This window comes from Myotis brandtii, unplaced genomic scaffold (genome assembly GCF_000412655.1).
Source record: "Myotis brandtii unplaced genomic scaffold, ASM41265v1 scaffold4, whole genome shotgun sequence".
NCBI lineage: Eukaryota > Metazoa > Chordata > Mammalia > Chiroptera > Vespertilionidae > Myotis > Myotis brandtii.
The window spans coordinates 1,685,618-1,700,251 of record NW_005365371.1 but is presented as its reverse complement, the minus strand read 5'-3'; the positions used below and the strand labels follow the sequence as shown (position 1 = coordinate 1,700,251).

Genomic DNA, 14,634 nt, shown 5'->3' with positions numbered 1-14,634 from the left:
GGACTTGTATGCATGCATATGAGCAAAACCAATCGACACAGACAGTAAGGGGGCGGGGTGAGGGCTTGTGCTTGGGGTGGGGGTGGCAGGGGAGAGGTCAATGGGGAGGAAAAGGAGACTCATGTAATACTTTAAACAATAAAGAATTTAAAAAAGACTTTATTTATTAAATTAATTCTTTGTCCAAAATTAACTGACTATATAGTTGTGAGTCTACTCCTGGAACCTCTATTCTGTTCCATGGAGTCTATCCTTACACCCGGCACCATTCTGCTTGATCACTGCAGCTTTAGGGCAAGTCTCACAATCAGCTGGTGTAACTCCTTCAACTTTGCTCTTCCTTTTCAAAGTTGTTATGGCTACTCTAGGTTCTTTGCATTTCTATGTAAATCTTAGAATCAGCATGCCAATTTTTACCAAAATGCTTGCTGGGATCTGATTGGGACTATGTTGAATTTATAGATCAACCAGGGAAGCTCTTTATCGTCTTTGCTGCTCCCACTTCTGAAGGCATCATCTCTCTGAAGCAACAGAAGGCAGGCCTGAGACCGAAACACTGGCTGCAGGGCCCTCTCACAGACAGGCTGCCTTTGCTCCTCGACACTTCCCCACGGCCACCCAGAAGAGAACGTTTCTCTGATCTATTTCTCCTAGGGAGCACTTGGAATGAGGGAAAGTATTTTACATGGAATAAAATTACTTCTGTTTGAAACCTCTATTTCATAGAAAGAATTCCCTAACAGCACCCAAATCATTTAAAAATCCTCTTAGCTCTTGTGTATATTGCTGAACAGATGTAATGGTAATGGGTCTGTATCTTTATGACCCTGCCTTTTCTCCCACAGCGACACCATCCTGCCAGTAGGCTCGTAGTTCTCAATGACAGGGAGCCTTGTTTCCCCCATTAGACTGGGAGCCCTGTGAGTAACAGAACTGTATGTTTTTCAAGCAGTGCACAGTGCCTGATTGTGGTAAATGAGATTATGTTCAGCAAATTGTCCTTTCCCAACTTCCATGGGAGGTACATACTTCTCTGCGTTATTGATGTTGGCTTGGCCACATGACTTGTTTTGGCCAAAAGGATGTTAGGGCATGTGACATAAGCAGAGACTTGAAGGGCACTTTCACAGAAGATTTTGGGCTCTTGCACTTCTGCCTTTCGCCCTAAAGTGTCCTTGTTCAAGGAGGATAAGAGACATGGGAACAGATCTAGCCCCAATCTGCAGCTTGGAGCCAGCTCCACAAAGCTCAGCCAAGACCAGTTGAGCTCCAGATACTTATGCAAAAGAAATGAATGCTTATTGTTTTATACCACTGAGTTTTGGGGTGATTTGTTACACAGCATTATTGTGGCAATAGCTGACTAATATTCCACTCCAATCTAGCATTTCTATTTCAACAGCTAGATCCAAGGAGTCTGAGAAATTTATAGAAGCAACTCATATGGTCCACTTCTCTAATGGAAAGCATTATAAGGAAGCCACAAATCATTTTCCTCTTCTCAAAGGTTAGTACTGAGAGGACTGGCTTCTTGCTGTGGTAGGTACTGCAGATTGGCAGTGTGAGGCAGAAAACAATCCTCTGCCACTCTCAGCCTCACACATCCCCCAGCCCTTTCCCTCACCTGCTCAGAGGTTTTGTAAAAGGCCACAGAGGCATTGACCAGTTTCAGCCGGTCTTCCATCTTCAGCATGAGCTGCTGCCAGTGGAGGGCCACCTTCTCCGCACATTCCCGGATGGCGTCTGCGTCGTAGTGGCCGGCCTGTAGCAGCGCCTCAGCTTTCTGCTGCACCTGCAGGGCGCTCTGGTGCGTCTTCTGCAAGGAAGTGGCATGAAAGAGGGACTGGGCACAAGGGGAGGAGAGAAAGGTCCGTGGGAACGACCCAGGCGTGGTATGGGAGGGGGTGGAGTGAGGCGTGAGTGGAAAGATGCAGAGAAGTTAAAGAGCTTTAAATGACTGATTCAAACATTTTGTCACAATGACAATTACATCATTGTTCAAAGCATATTTTTAAAAAAGAAAATCATACATTTTCATTAACTAATTGCTCAGGTCCCTAACTCCTGTCCCTGCTCCTTTCTCTTCTACTTGCATCACTCTGGGTCTTAAAGACATTTCAGTGTCTGAAGCAGAGAAACAACAGTTGTGTATAAATCTGCTCTCTGATGGGCTCATACGTTAAAGTTCCTTTTCAAATCTAATCACAAAATTGTCCATCATAATGCATCCCATTTTACAGATCAAATAAACACAGCTAAAAAAAATCCCCATGTAACAGAAATCTGAGCCAACATGCAAACATGTTAAACAGTAACGTCAGCTGAAAAGGATTGCAGTAGAAGGAATAAATTTGGCAGATTAATAAAGCAGAAGAGTAGCATCTCACACCATCCCCTAGCAACCTCACCAAGGGAACTGAGCAGTACAGCAGACAATTCAGCTCCACACATAATCCTCACATTACTGCATTATGTGCGTTTGCCTTTAGGATAATATATATAGTAGAAGGTTTATGTTCTTATTCAGGCTCAATGTGGTTTGCATTCCCTGAGTTTACATGTAACTGTAGGAGGTGGGGAGACCAGGCTGGAGGACTGGGTGGCCTCAACTGCTGGGATGATTTCAACCCAATGGCGCAGTAGGAATTTGGCTTTTGCAATTTTAGGAAAGTGTGGCTCAGCTGGCAGTGAAAATGATCAGCTAGAAGCCCGGTAACTGACTCTGGAATTATTTCTGCCCTTCTCGGGCAGCAGTGCTAGGACAGCCCCTAAGAGCACATCCTTTCTGCACTCCCTGTGTGTGAGGACAACCTCCCTCCTTTTCACCTCCACTCCCCCTTCACCTCATCCCACACAGCAACCCACACAGTGCTATTCATTTTTTTAGTCTATCAACCACCTCCTGGCTTCCCTTCCCTGTCTCTGAAATCTGTACCCACTGTTAGCTCTGTCAGCACCACCTCCTCTAGCAGCCTAGACGCCCTTATTCCCTTGCTTTGCCACCAAACCAGCCTTCAAGCCTGATGACCACATCAGCACTTGGGTTCCTAATTGCTGAATGCAGCTGGAAAAAGTAAACTAATGGGCTGAAACGACCCGCTATAAATCCCTGGTTTCTTTCTCTGTTTTACTTATTGGCAGCATTTTCTTTTCCTGTCTCCTAAATGTGGAGGTGCCCCAAGACCCATCCTCTTTTTTTTTTCTGCAGAGCTCTATCTCTTTCCTTGATTTCCATTTCTCCTCTTTGTAAACGACTCCCCAGCCTACATCTCTCACCTCAACACCTGACCCCTTATCTTTGTCTTTGGATCTGAGGGGAAGCTGCCTGCCACACCTCTCACCCAGGTCAGCAGCACCGACTCAGTGGATCTATCTGTCTGCTCATGTTAGTTAGTCGCCTACAAAGATGCATTCTCAGTGAAGGAGTGAAAGATCTTCCTAGAGAGAGGAGGACCCCTCACCAATAAATGGGAATGTTTTTACTGTCCTGTCAGAGCCTCCACCTTCCTCCCAGACATCTCCTCGAGTTCCACATCTAAACTAAACTCCTCCTTCCTCTAAAACAGTCCTCCCAGGGCACTTTCCAATTCTGCGGACGGTGCCCTCCTCTCTGCCACCTAACATCACCACCTTGTCTGCTGTTCCTCACCCCGAATCCCAGTCCAGCCCTCACCACCTCCTAACTAGACTGCTGTGCTGGTCACCCACCTAGTCGTCTTGCCTTCCATGTCTACTCCGTTCAACCCATCCCTTGCATTGCTGACAGATTCATTTTTTGTAGTAGGAAGTGCTTGGATTAAGTGATTTCTGATGTCCTTTTCAGCGCTAAAACTTGAATTTTATGCTATAAACCTCTCTCCCTTCTTTCAATTCAAATGTCTTCAGTAGTTCCCTCATTGCTAGGAAATTAAGCCCAAACTTTAGACCATGTCATTTATTTTTATTTATTTATTTTTTATTAATTTCAGAAAGAAATGGAGAGGGAGAGATAGATGGAAACATCAATGATGAGAGAGAATTATTGATTGGCTGCCTCCTGCATGCCCCCTACTGGGGATCGAGCCTGCAACTCATGTGCCCTTGACCGGAATCGAACCCGGGACCCTTCAGTCCACAGGCCGACACTCTATCCACTGAGCCAAAACAGCTAGGGCGACCAAGTCATTTAAAGCTTCAAAATGTGGTCCTAATAACTTCCATGCCATTATAACCTCCTATTTCCTTACAAACACGCTTTGAAAACACACCATACTTTTTGTTTTTGCTGCCTTCAGTCTTCCTCCCCATCTATGTTCCAGTCGCCCTTTGACACTCCTCTGACCTCCTTCAAAGTGGCCTTTCCAGACAGCCTGAGCCTCACCAAAACTACCCTCTTCTGAACTATATCACTCGTCCAACCCTTGGCTGATTCTCCTTACTTATTCTGTGGAACTCTCAGGCAAGGACTATTTAAAAACTCACTTGAATAGCTGTCATTTAACCAGCTGTGTACTCTGTGCTAGGCACTGTGCTTATGCATGTTCTTTTCTAGTTCTCATGACACCACCACAGGTAAATATTACTATTCCCTTTTCACAGATTAAGAAACTAAGGCTCAGCTGGTTAAATGACTTGCCCAAAAATGTACAACCAAGGAAGTGATAAAACCAGAAATAAGATTCAGGTTTGACCTATTCCCAAACCTATGTCCTTTCCACTATGTCACATCACATCTTGAGCAATCGGAACGGTATCTACATCTACAATGTCTCATTTAGAGGAAGAGCCCACCAAGTGACCATTTAGCAATTATGATAATTATCTGGCCTCCCCTCAGTATATGAAACCAGCATATAATTGTCATCATGAACCTGTTATTATGTCTTTTTCTCTGACAGAGGAGGAATAACTTTAATTTTCCTGTAATTTATGCTATGTAATAAATCCTCTTGTTTTTCCTAAAATTCATTATCATCTAATAGTCCTGGGAACCCTTTCCTCCTGTAATTTCCAAAATGATAACCTCTTATGTACATGACATATGACAACCCTTTGCATTGCTAGGTCTGAGTAATTATTTTGCATTTATTTCTTCTTATCTAATCCTATTGATTGCTATATCTTTAAGACATGGATTATCAAAGATGTTAATATTTAGTAGCAGAACACGGAAGAAAATGGAACCATATCAACTGAATTTATTAACCAGTTACAACTACTGGATCACTATTACTTAACTCAGTCTACCATAATGCTTAAGCTTGACATCTGTAAGAGGATTTCAAATAAAAATGGAATTTAAAATCAAGTTTTTCTCTATGGTGTTCACAGTCCTTGAAGGCACATCAGCCACACATCTTGGATACCACCACACAATAATCCAGGTTTGCTGATAAAACTATGCTTCTGTATGCACTGTCTACTACTCTCCGTTCTGAATGGCTCTGGGGAGTGTTCCTGAAACCAAGGCCACTTCAGGTAAAAATTCTGACCTCCTTTTGTGGGACCAAAACCTTAAAACTGATGAGGCCACCCAGGCGAGTGTGAGCAAATTCTGGTTTGCCCAGGATAGTTCTGTATATGCCTGTTTTCTGGCTTAGTTATAAATATTTCCCTCCTTCACTCTTAAAAATGTCTCTATTTTAGCAATAAATTACATGGTCACCCTACCTACGGCTATTTTATTTTCCTTTCTGGAATCCGGGGTTCCTTCTGAGGGTCCAAGAAGTCAAATTATGCTCCCTATCAGCAATCATTGTAAAGGCTTCCGGTAACACCAACAGAATGGGTTAAGCCGAACCAGACTAGTTAGATCTGCCTTCAAAGTGCTTAAATCATCCATGGCATATTTCCCCCATGCAGAACCCGCTGTACTAGTAAACGGACATGTTTAGAGAGAAGCACAAGGCCACCTGAAGGAGGAGTGTACGTTGAAATTCTGGTTCTGTTCTCATCATTATTCTAGCCATGCTACAGACCCTGCCTATCCTGCATTCCCAAGATCTTCCAGAAATCCTATCTGCTCTCCCATGTCCTCCTGAAACCATAGGCAAACTCTACAAGGGCCTCTAGCTCAACATCAATTCCAAGAACATCTGATCAAGTTGCACCCAAGCAATTAAGAGACATCTAAGCTCAGTGAGCCTTCATTCTGTAAGGATGCAACGGCATCTACCACAAATTAACACATGATACATATGCAAGTCATGTCAGAGTTAGTCATTTAGATAGAGTCGCAAATGCATTTACCCACTATTTTCCACTAGCTCACTGAGATGCTCAAGTGTGTCATGACATTCGGTTTTACTTTCCCAACGTCTGATTAAGCGACTTAAAATTGAATTACCGGCCAGGTACATAAACCTTCACATGCAATATAAACAAGGAGGAGGTATGGCCAAGAGCCGTTTGCTCCTGCTCAGCATCCCTCCCAGCCTGATGGCATTCCTCCGGTCTGACTGGCAAACCTCCGTTCTCCACACTGCTCCTCTCCCCGGGCCTTGTCCACTGGGTGCCTGATTCTTGACTGTAGCCCCAGTCCTGATTTTTTCTTTATGGTAAATAGTTCCCAGCCTCTCATGTGTGGGCATGCCAGTAAAATGCCACAGAGACAGCTAGCGATAATAAAACTTCTCTCTTCTGGTTAGTTCTTCCCTAGAAAATTATTTGTGCCCATACGGTGTGGGTAATATACAGTATATTTTACAATCTTAAATCCCAAACAGTATCCTAGTACTAGCAGCTGTTCCTGAGAATATATCAGAAATCTTATAGAAACATGCCATTCACGTTCATGCTATTTTTACACGTATAAGATGGTTTTTAGAAAATTAAATGGTTGAGATCAATCAACCACTAGTTTCAAAATGAGTGGCAATCAACTGGATTACTGTATTAACCATATACTTATTGGCATGAACAGTTAAAATTGTATCACTGTAGTAGAAAATTCTCAATAACAATAATTTTTTGTAGAAGATAACACTTTGCATTTGTAACACACTCAGAAGTGGGTCAAAATTTATGCTGAACCATAAGTAATGAATGTCTTTGACGTTTTCCTTCTTTATCTCTTTTCCCATTGGTATTGAGCTTATTTTATTTTAATATCATTCCCATGTCTCATTTCCTACCATTTTCCCTGACACCACGCTAAAGCAATCAGCTCAAGTCTCTTTGGGAAGGATAATGTTCTAGCAGAAAAGATCATTAAAGGTATTATTTAAAGTAAGATAAGACTTATATTAGATGATCATAAGTGGAGTTTTATTTTAAAAGCAGCATCACTGAACAACTACTCTCAGTGGAGCAAACCATCCAGCGCTGTCTGCCCCTGTGATCGCTGTTCTTGTAAAAAGGCCGAATCTGACAACGGAATCAACCTTACATGTAAGCTAAGCGTTTAACACGGAATCCTAATTTACTAATGACTCTTTCACTTGTTCATCCTCAATTCTGTGTGACCTTTACATTTCTCACATGGTGCATAGTCCACAAGGAATAAAAAACTCAATGCACCAGGGGGCTTGAAGGTTAAAGGTACCAATTAGAAAGAAAGCAAATCCATGTTTGTAGTGTGAATACTTGAGTTCTAAAACCAGGCCTCCTTGTTGGGGTTAGGGGGCGTAAACCCTGCATTGGCTTCTCCATCAATTCCTGGAGAGTAGGGAGGCTCCCTGGACCATTTCACTAGGAAGAGTGAGGGCTTCATTACATAAAGGGACACCCACATATGAGAAATCGTCCCACTTGAACCACAGGACAGACAGGGGAGGGGAGGGCGGTGCAGCCAGATGTGGGTGTTACCTCGATGGCCAGTTGGAACTGCTCGTGCTCCCGCTGCAGCTGCTCCGCTTCAGACAAGGAGCTGGCGTTGACCAGGCTGGCGTTCAGCATCGACTCCCCATTGCGGATCCATCCCAGGACCTAGGGAGTCAGACAGGAGCACAGGTGAACGGCCTTCACAACTTCCCCAGAGCTGTGGCCTCTGATGGGCCCTTCAGTCAGAGAGCTCACTATCTGCCACCCACAGGATGGGTCTGGATAATTAAGTTGGTCATCTTCCTAATCTTACCTGGCACCCTGTGCCACAGGGCACTTACCTTAAGGACCAACCTCCTTCCCAGCTTCATATATTCTTTCCTACCTTTATCATGCCTCTGTCCCGATTTTCTCACCCACTTAATTTAAACATTACTTTATCTGACTGCATTGTATGTCCATTTCTGAAGTTCCTCCTGGAACACAGAATGGCATAAATAAACTCCCTCTGTTGGTACCCTTTTCTTTTTTAAAGGCCAATTTTAAATGGTAATAACGTCTTGAAATCTACCAACCTAGTCACTCCCATTAGAAAGGACCTCTTGGTCACCTAGCACAGCCGTACCATTTGGCACGTACCACCTTTGTGGCACTCACCTCAGGCTGCCTTTGGTCAATTATTCTGACCTATGTTTCAATTCTCCCCTTAGAAGGTAAACTTCCAGAAGAGCAGAGTATTCTATTAGTCACATTTTCTTCTCGTATAATGCCCAGCACAGTATCCAGCATATGACGGGTATGCAGTAAAGTTTTTGAAAGAGTTGAGGGGTTATCTATGGCGAACACCCAGGTCACACCTAAGGAGTGGGTCCAACCTCCCATGCCCTGCAAAATAGCCAAGGTAGACAGGCTTGAGCTTTGGCAGGTAAGCAACCCAAAGGAGGGAGGAGGAAGGAGGATAAAGAAAACAAGCAAAATAGTGTAAATAATCCATAATGGGAAAATTAGAAAAAGGGAAAGTAAGTTATAATTGACCTAGAGGCTAGGACTCAGCTGAGTAAAATTTCTAGGTGACCTTAATTAGTCCTCAGCGAGGGAATATTAGCGTAGAAGGAGAAACAGCTGACACCATCTAGACCAGGGATTCTCAACCTGTGGGTCGAGACCCCTTTGGGGGTCGAACGACCCTTTCACAGGGGTCGCCTAAATACATCCTGCATATCAGATATTTACATGATGATTCATAACAGTAGCAAAATTACGGTTCATATTGTTTTTGTGATTAATCACTATGCTTTAATTATGTTCAATTTGTAACAATGAAAATACATCCTGCATATCAGATATTTACATTACGATTCATAACAGTAGCAAAATTACAGTTATAAAGTAGCAACGAAAATAATTTTATGGTTGGGGGTCACCACAACATGAGGAACTGTATTAAAGGGTCGCGGCATTAGGAAGGTTGAGAACCACTGGTCTAGACAGTCCTAGGACCTAGGTGAAATGGGCACGTGCAATTATCCAGCTAATAGTGTTAGCGCGAATAATCAACCTGGAAGAATCAGGCCTTGAAAATCTACCTTGTGTCTGGTCACAAGCAAATTGCCAAGTATTTTCTTTATTAGGAAATCTGAGAGTTTTATTGGAGAAAAAATTCTTTTGAAATGTCAAACTCAGTAAATACCACATATCTGTCACTTCCACACAAACAGAAGTCACCACAATCTGTTTCAGAATATTACTTTCTCCTCTCAACTTCTTCATGTTAAACAATTAGAAAAATACTCAGCCTGGTTTCCTAGGCCATAACCCTCATAGACATTTTGCCAATTTCCTCCTTGGGCAGACAATGACTGGTGCCATATTGTGCATGGATAATTTGGGGGCAGACATCCCGCTGAAGCAGGGCTCTCTGGATTGAGATGTTAATTCATGGCCGGTCTGGCAGATTGTGGATGAGGTACAACTATTGTACAGCAAATAGTTGCAGGAAATAACTGCTCAGAGTGTATGTGTGAAATCTCCGATGCCACTGGTGTACTATGGCTGGCAGGCTCGAGGGGCAAATGACTTCCCAAAGCTGCCTGTAAGTTTGGGTGGAGGCATACACGGATTGTGTGCTCCAAATGCTTCATCTTTTTGCAAAATGGACCTCTCAATGTACATTTCTGAACTATGTAGTCCTTCTGCCATGATTCATTGCGTTTTGCTTGGTTCAAGATTCATCTGAGGGTGTCAGAGAAACATTTTTTCCATATACAACACAAATCAATGCTTGAGGGGCAATTTGATTCCCTCTGGGCCTCCTGAGGAGATATTCCTCTCCAGTCTCAGCCAACTGAAACATCAGTTGTAGCTGTGGTTGTGGGATCCCCATTTACAAGCTTTTCCATTTAGAAATATTGTGGGCTCCAGCCTTTACCTCTTTCATTAAATCATGCCATATCTCTGACATCCTTGCTCACTTTTATTTCCCAAACACTGTTTATAAAGGCATGCAGGACTTTAAAGCGGGAGACTTGATTTTAGGAAGATAAAAAATGCATGGCAGTTTATATCCATCCTCAGGTTCAGTCAGGGTGAGACTGATCCCTATGATTGAGTTAGTCTTAGAAGCAGAACTGAGATAGTATAGAAAGAGCACAAAATCTGCAGTCAGCACACCTGGCTCTGTTACTAACCCTCTGAGTCTCAGTTTTCTCATTTGTAAGGTTAGGATAGCAGTACCGTCACCCTCTGTAATCAGGGTTGATGCAACATAGCAGGATAATAGTGGTGGTGATCATTTTTAGTTCTGGAGCAAAGCCAGGTAATGCTATGATTCTTCATTTGTACCTCTCACAATGAGAAGAGAGAAAGTCTGGGAATATTAATTTTTGTCCCAGTATTTGTAGTATTTATTGGTGTATTCTGGCCCTCCTGATGTTAGGTAGGTATCTTAGCTGTTTTGTTATCATCATTCTTTGTACTCTGATTAATGACAATTCTTGTTGGTGTAATTCTCTATTACTATAGTCCTTAGTGTTCCTGGTTCACAAGGTTGGTTATTTATTCTTCGGTGAGCATCCAAATGAATGCAAGGTAGTAGAAGAAATATTATAATAAAAATGAGAAAGTGTTGGTTCTACCAATCTTGAGCTGTGTGAGTTTGGAAACATTTCATCTCTCTGAGGCTCAGTTTTCTTTTCTGTAAAATGGTAACCCCTTGCTTGCCTAAGTCACAGGGCAAATATGAAATAAAATAATTAATGTGAAAGTACTTTGCAAACCATAACATATAATCCATCAAGTGAACATTTTATGCTGATCAATCACTGAGGCAACAGTTTACCTATAAGTTAGATGATCTTTGAAGGTCACTTTGAGCCCTAACATTCCATACTTCTTTCAACATTCTGGGACTGCCCCTATAACCATAGTATACCAGAGAACTTAGCTTCCAGAAATGAGGGACTGAAAAAGTATGGATGCTTGGGGACTCAGTCAGAGCTGAGAGGGGGAATGGAAATGGAGATCTATCGCTTCCTCAGGCCAAGAAAGCTCAGCTAACTGGGTTAGGAGACTTGTTTAGTTAACTGGATGTGGATGTCCACAAACGAGGAAGCCATCCAAGCTGGGCAGGTGGACCCTGCCACCACGTGGGCTGAGGAAGCTGCAGGTACATGGCTGTGTTCTCTAGGTCATGCTGACAATAAGTCTGTGAGGTTGCACTCAAAGCCATTGACTCCGAGGCCTGCGACTGCAGATATCATCACGAGGCACAGCCACTTCTGAAACCCCAGCCACAGGAAAACCATCAGCCCCTCAGATGGTAACTGGGAGCCTCTCATGGTTTCAATGTTTCTTAGTTCTAAAGATTCATGATTTTTGAGACTGTATGGGTTCATCCATCATGGTTTTATAGGCCATGACCATGTGTCTTCTTCATTATCTCCACTTTGAGAGAAATAGATAGTGGTTGCCTCTTTTTTGGACTTACTCCAACTCTTTTCTAAGTTCTATGTATAGTGAACCCAATTGAACACAGTATTCTCGACAGGAATATGAGAACAGGATAATATTTTTTCTCCTTTGTTGTGAATGTCCATCTTGACACTATGCAAATTTTGGCCAGTATTTGCCCCATAGGGCAAATCTAAGTCAATATCTTTAGTAAACAAATACACGTGGTTTCTTTCCTCATTGCTTAGAGCCCCCAAATCTTATAAATCCATTTTGGCCTATTTTCTGCTAAATGCACTGCTCTTCAGGAATACATATGGAAATTCTTTTAGTTTTATGCCCATTAAATAGGCTATTCAAATCTTCCTGAATTATCTAATAAATGTGAGATCATCCTTACCAGAGTAGCAATTTTCCTGGAAAGCAATCAGAGCATTCTGTGGGGTCTGGAGAAAAATCTGAACGACTTTTCTAGAAGAAAGGGGGCATCTGGGTGGTCTGGGGCCCTGGACCATGGGCTGTAATCAGGAAAGTGGTTGCCCTTTAAGACTTAACATAGTTTTCTGGAGGTATCTGGGCCATTTTCCTTATATACAAAGTCCTAGGTAATCCCTCAGGAAAAAAATCAGTTGCATTAACCAATTTCCTTTGTCCTGAACACTTGAAAATAATTTTCAGTCTAATGTCTGTGGCATCGTCCCCCTCAAAGTTTCAGTTTCATGTAACTGTGACATAACAACACTTAAGGTTATGATGGCCACATCTCAACCTTTCCTCTGTGAGAGCTCTAATGACAGAGCGGTATAATAACACATTGTTGTCCTCTCCCTTTCTGTCCCCATTGATGGCATTTCCATTAAATGTCCTTTTCCTTTTATTCTTTTCTTTTTTTGAGAGTATATTCAAAAGAAAACTCTCAAGCTGGTGTCTAAATGTAGCCCCATTGATCAATACTGACATCTAAATTAACTCCCTCTTTCCAAGTGTCGACAGCTTCCAAATCAATATTTCCTGCTCCACCAAGTTCCATCAAACGCAAATGCCTGCTCTGAACAGGACCAGACAACTCTCTAGAGAAAGAGCCTTGCATCGACTAGGAAAACAAGTCTGTCTAATGAGGCATGGTGGCTGGACCGAACAGCAGTCCCTGGTCACCCCCAAGGCCGCTGTTCTTTGCAAAGGCCTCCACAGTTTCCCTAAATTCTGATGGGAGCAATCCAGCCCCATCTGGAACTCCAGTCCCACTGTGTGTCATTCTGAGCATGGCGGGAGACGAGGTTTCCTCAGCCCCATAGGAGGGTTCTGTTTTGGTTCTCCAATTCATACAATGCTGAATGCAAATGTATACAGATATTCGTCAAGCCTGAATTATTCATAGATAGATGTTTCACTTTCCCATTTGACAAACTGTGTTATCATCATCCCAGCTCCCCATTCTACACAGGATGTACACTTGGAGGATGAACATTCATTTCCATTTTCGTATCAGTCACAAAAACACACACAACATAATTAGGGTGTTGGCTCTACACTATTAATGCTGGAACAAAACAATAAATAAGTAAAAAACCAGGAACAAAAGCAAAAGTAGATTCATTTCAAAGTCAAATAGGGATAATTTTCATCTGCTCTGTTTTGTTCGGATGATCACCCCTGCCACTGTCCACTGACAGGAATAACAGCACGCAGAGCAGAGGACCCCATGAGCTCTGGAGCCCGCTGAGTGAGCGTGCAGGTGCCACCTCGCTGCCAGCTGTAAGCCACGCCTGCAGCAGTTCAGTGTAATGCTGCTGCGGCCAAGAAAACCCAGACTGCATGCTGCTGCAGGGCTTTTTTCTCTTTCCCCGGAAACCCCAGGGTGGGCGTGGGGTCTTGCAGAGGCAAATTGTAGGGCCCTGGATTTAGGAGGCCTGGGTGCAAGTTTTAGCTTGAGTTGGTCAAGAGGCCCGGGAGCACTAATCCTATGGTACCTCAGTTTCCTCATTTGTGAAGTAAACATACACCACTTCCCCCCATGGCTTGTTCACCTATAATGAGATGACGAATGAAAAAATACTTCTCATTTGAAAGAAAGTACTATCATTACTGCCAAGAGTGTCTGATTTGTATTCTCCTCACTGCTCCGGGCCTGCCGGGATCCCCACCGTGTCCCCGTGAATAACATTTCTCTCCAGAGAGCCACGCGGGTTCCCAGTGCAACTACGCGGAAAACGACTTGGATGGCAGCGCTGTGATCTGGTCTTGCCTGGGGCTCAGTGGGGAATCTTTAGCACAGCATGTGTGGGCTCTGGCTGAGCACTGACTGGGGGAGAAGGGGAGCACAGAAGATACTTTTGTCCACTTTAATAAATAACAATGTTATAACTAAGACATAGGCATTAGCAAGGAATACCCTGACTCCAAGGGACCAAGCAATCATTAAATCAAATATGATGTTTCTGTTCCCTGGGGTACATTAATAGATTTAAATCTAAAAGCTCTAGCAGTCAGTGTACATAAGGGTAAAATATGTAGTATTTTTTAAATGTGCCATTGGTCATTGTATGTCCCTAGAGATTCCTAGACACCTGGGTATGTCCTTAGAAAAATGGCTAGTATCATATTTCATATAGATAAGAACCTTTTTTCCTTTTTAAAATTGACTTTATTGTGGTAAGAAAATGTTATCGGAACCACACTGAAAAGAATGATGGCAACTGCTACCACGTATTGACTATCAGCTATGTGACAGGGACTACACTAGGCACACAGGGGCCCCAAATTAATCATCCTAGCTCTAAAGGCTCCATATACTTATTGATAAAGGATTTGTATTTCTCATGAACTGTATGCCAGGATTGGGGATGCAAAGGAAGAGAAACACCTTCAGTGACTGAGGGCAACTCAGGAATGCTCTCCTTAGATTGTTATGAAAGAGGAATTATGCATTTCTTGTTTGGGCCACTG

At 42.9% G+C, this 14,634-nt stretch overlaps 1 protein-coding gene across 17 annotated transcripts in view; it reads right to left on the bottom strand.

Annotated features, from left to right (window-relative positions):
- The window catches only part of KALRN (kalirin, RhoGEF kinase), a 586,523-nt gene that overhangs the window by 248,312 nt on the left and 323,577 nt on the right, over positions 1-14,634 (bottom strand). For 14 of the 17 annotated variants that reach the window (XM_005873113.2, XM_005873109.2, XM_005873114.2 and 11 more), the window contains 2 exons: positions 7,786-7,905; positions 1,625-1,843 (listed from right to left, as the gene is read on the bottom strand). In XM_005873113.2, coding sequence (XP_005873175.1) covers positions 1,625-1,843; positions 7,786-7,905 — 339 coding nt within the window. The remainder of the gene's footprint in view (positions 1-1,624; positions 1,844-7,785; positions 7,906-14,634) is intronic. The other 3 variants (XM_005873115.2, XM_005873112.2, XM_014545254.1) reach the window with 1 other exon arrangement.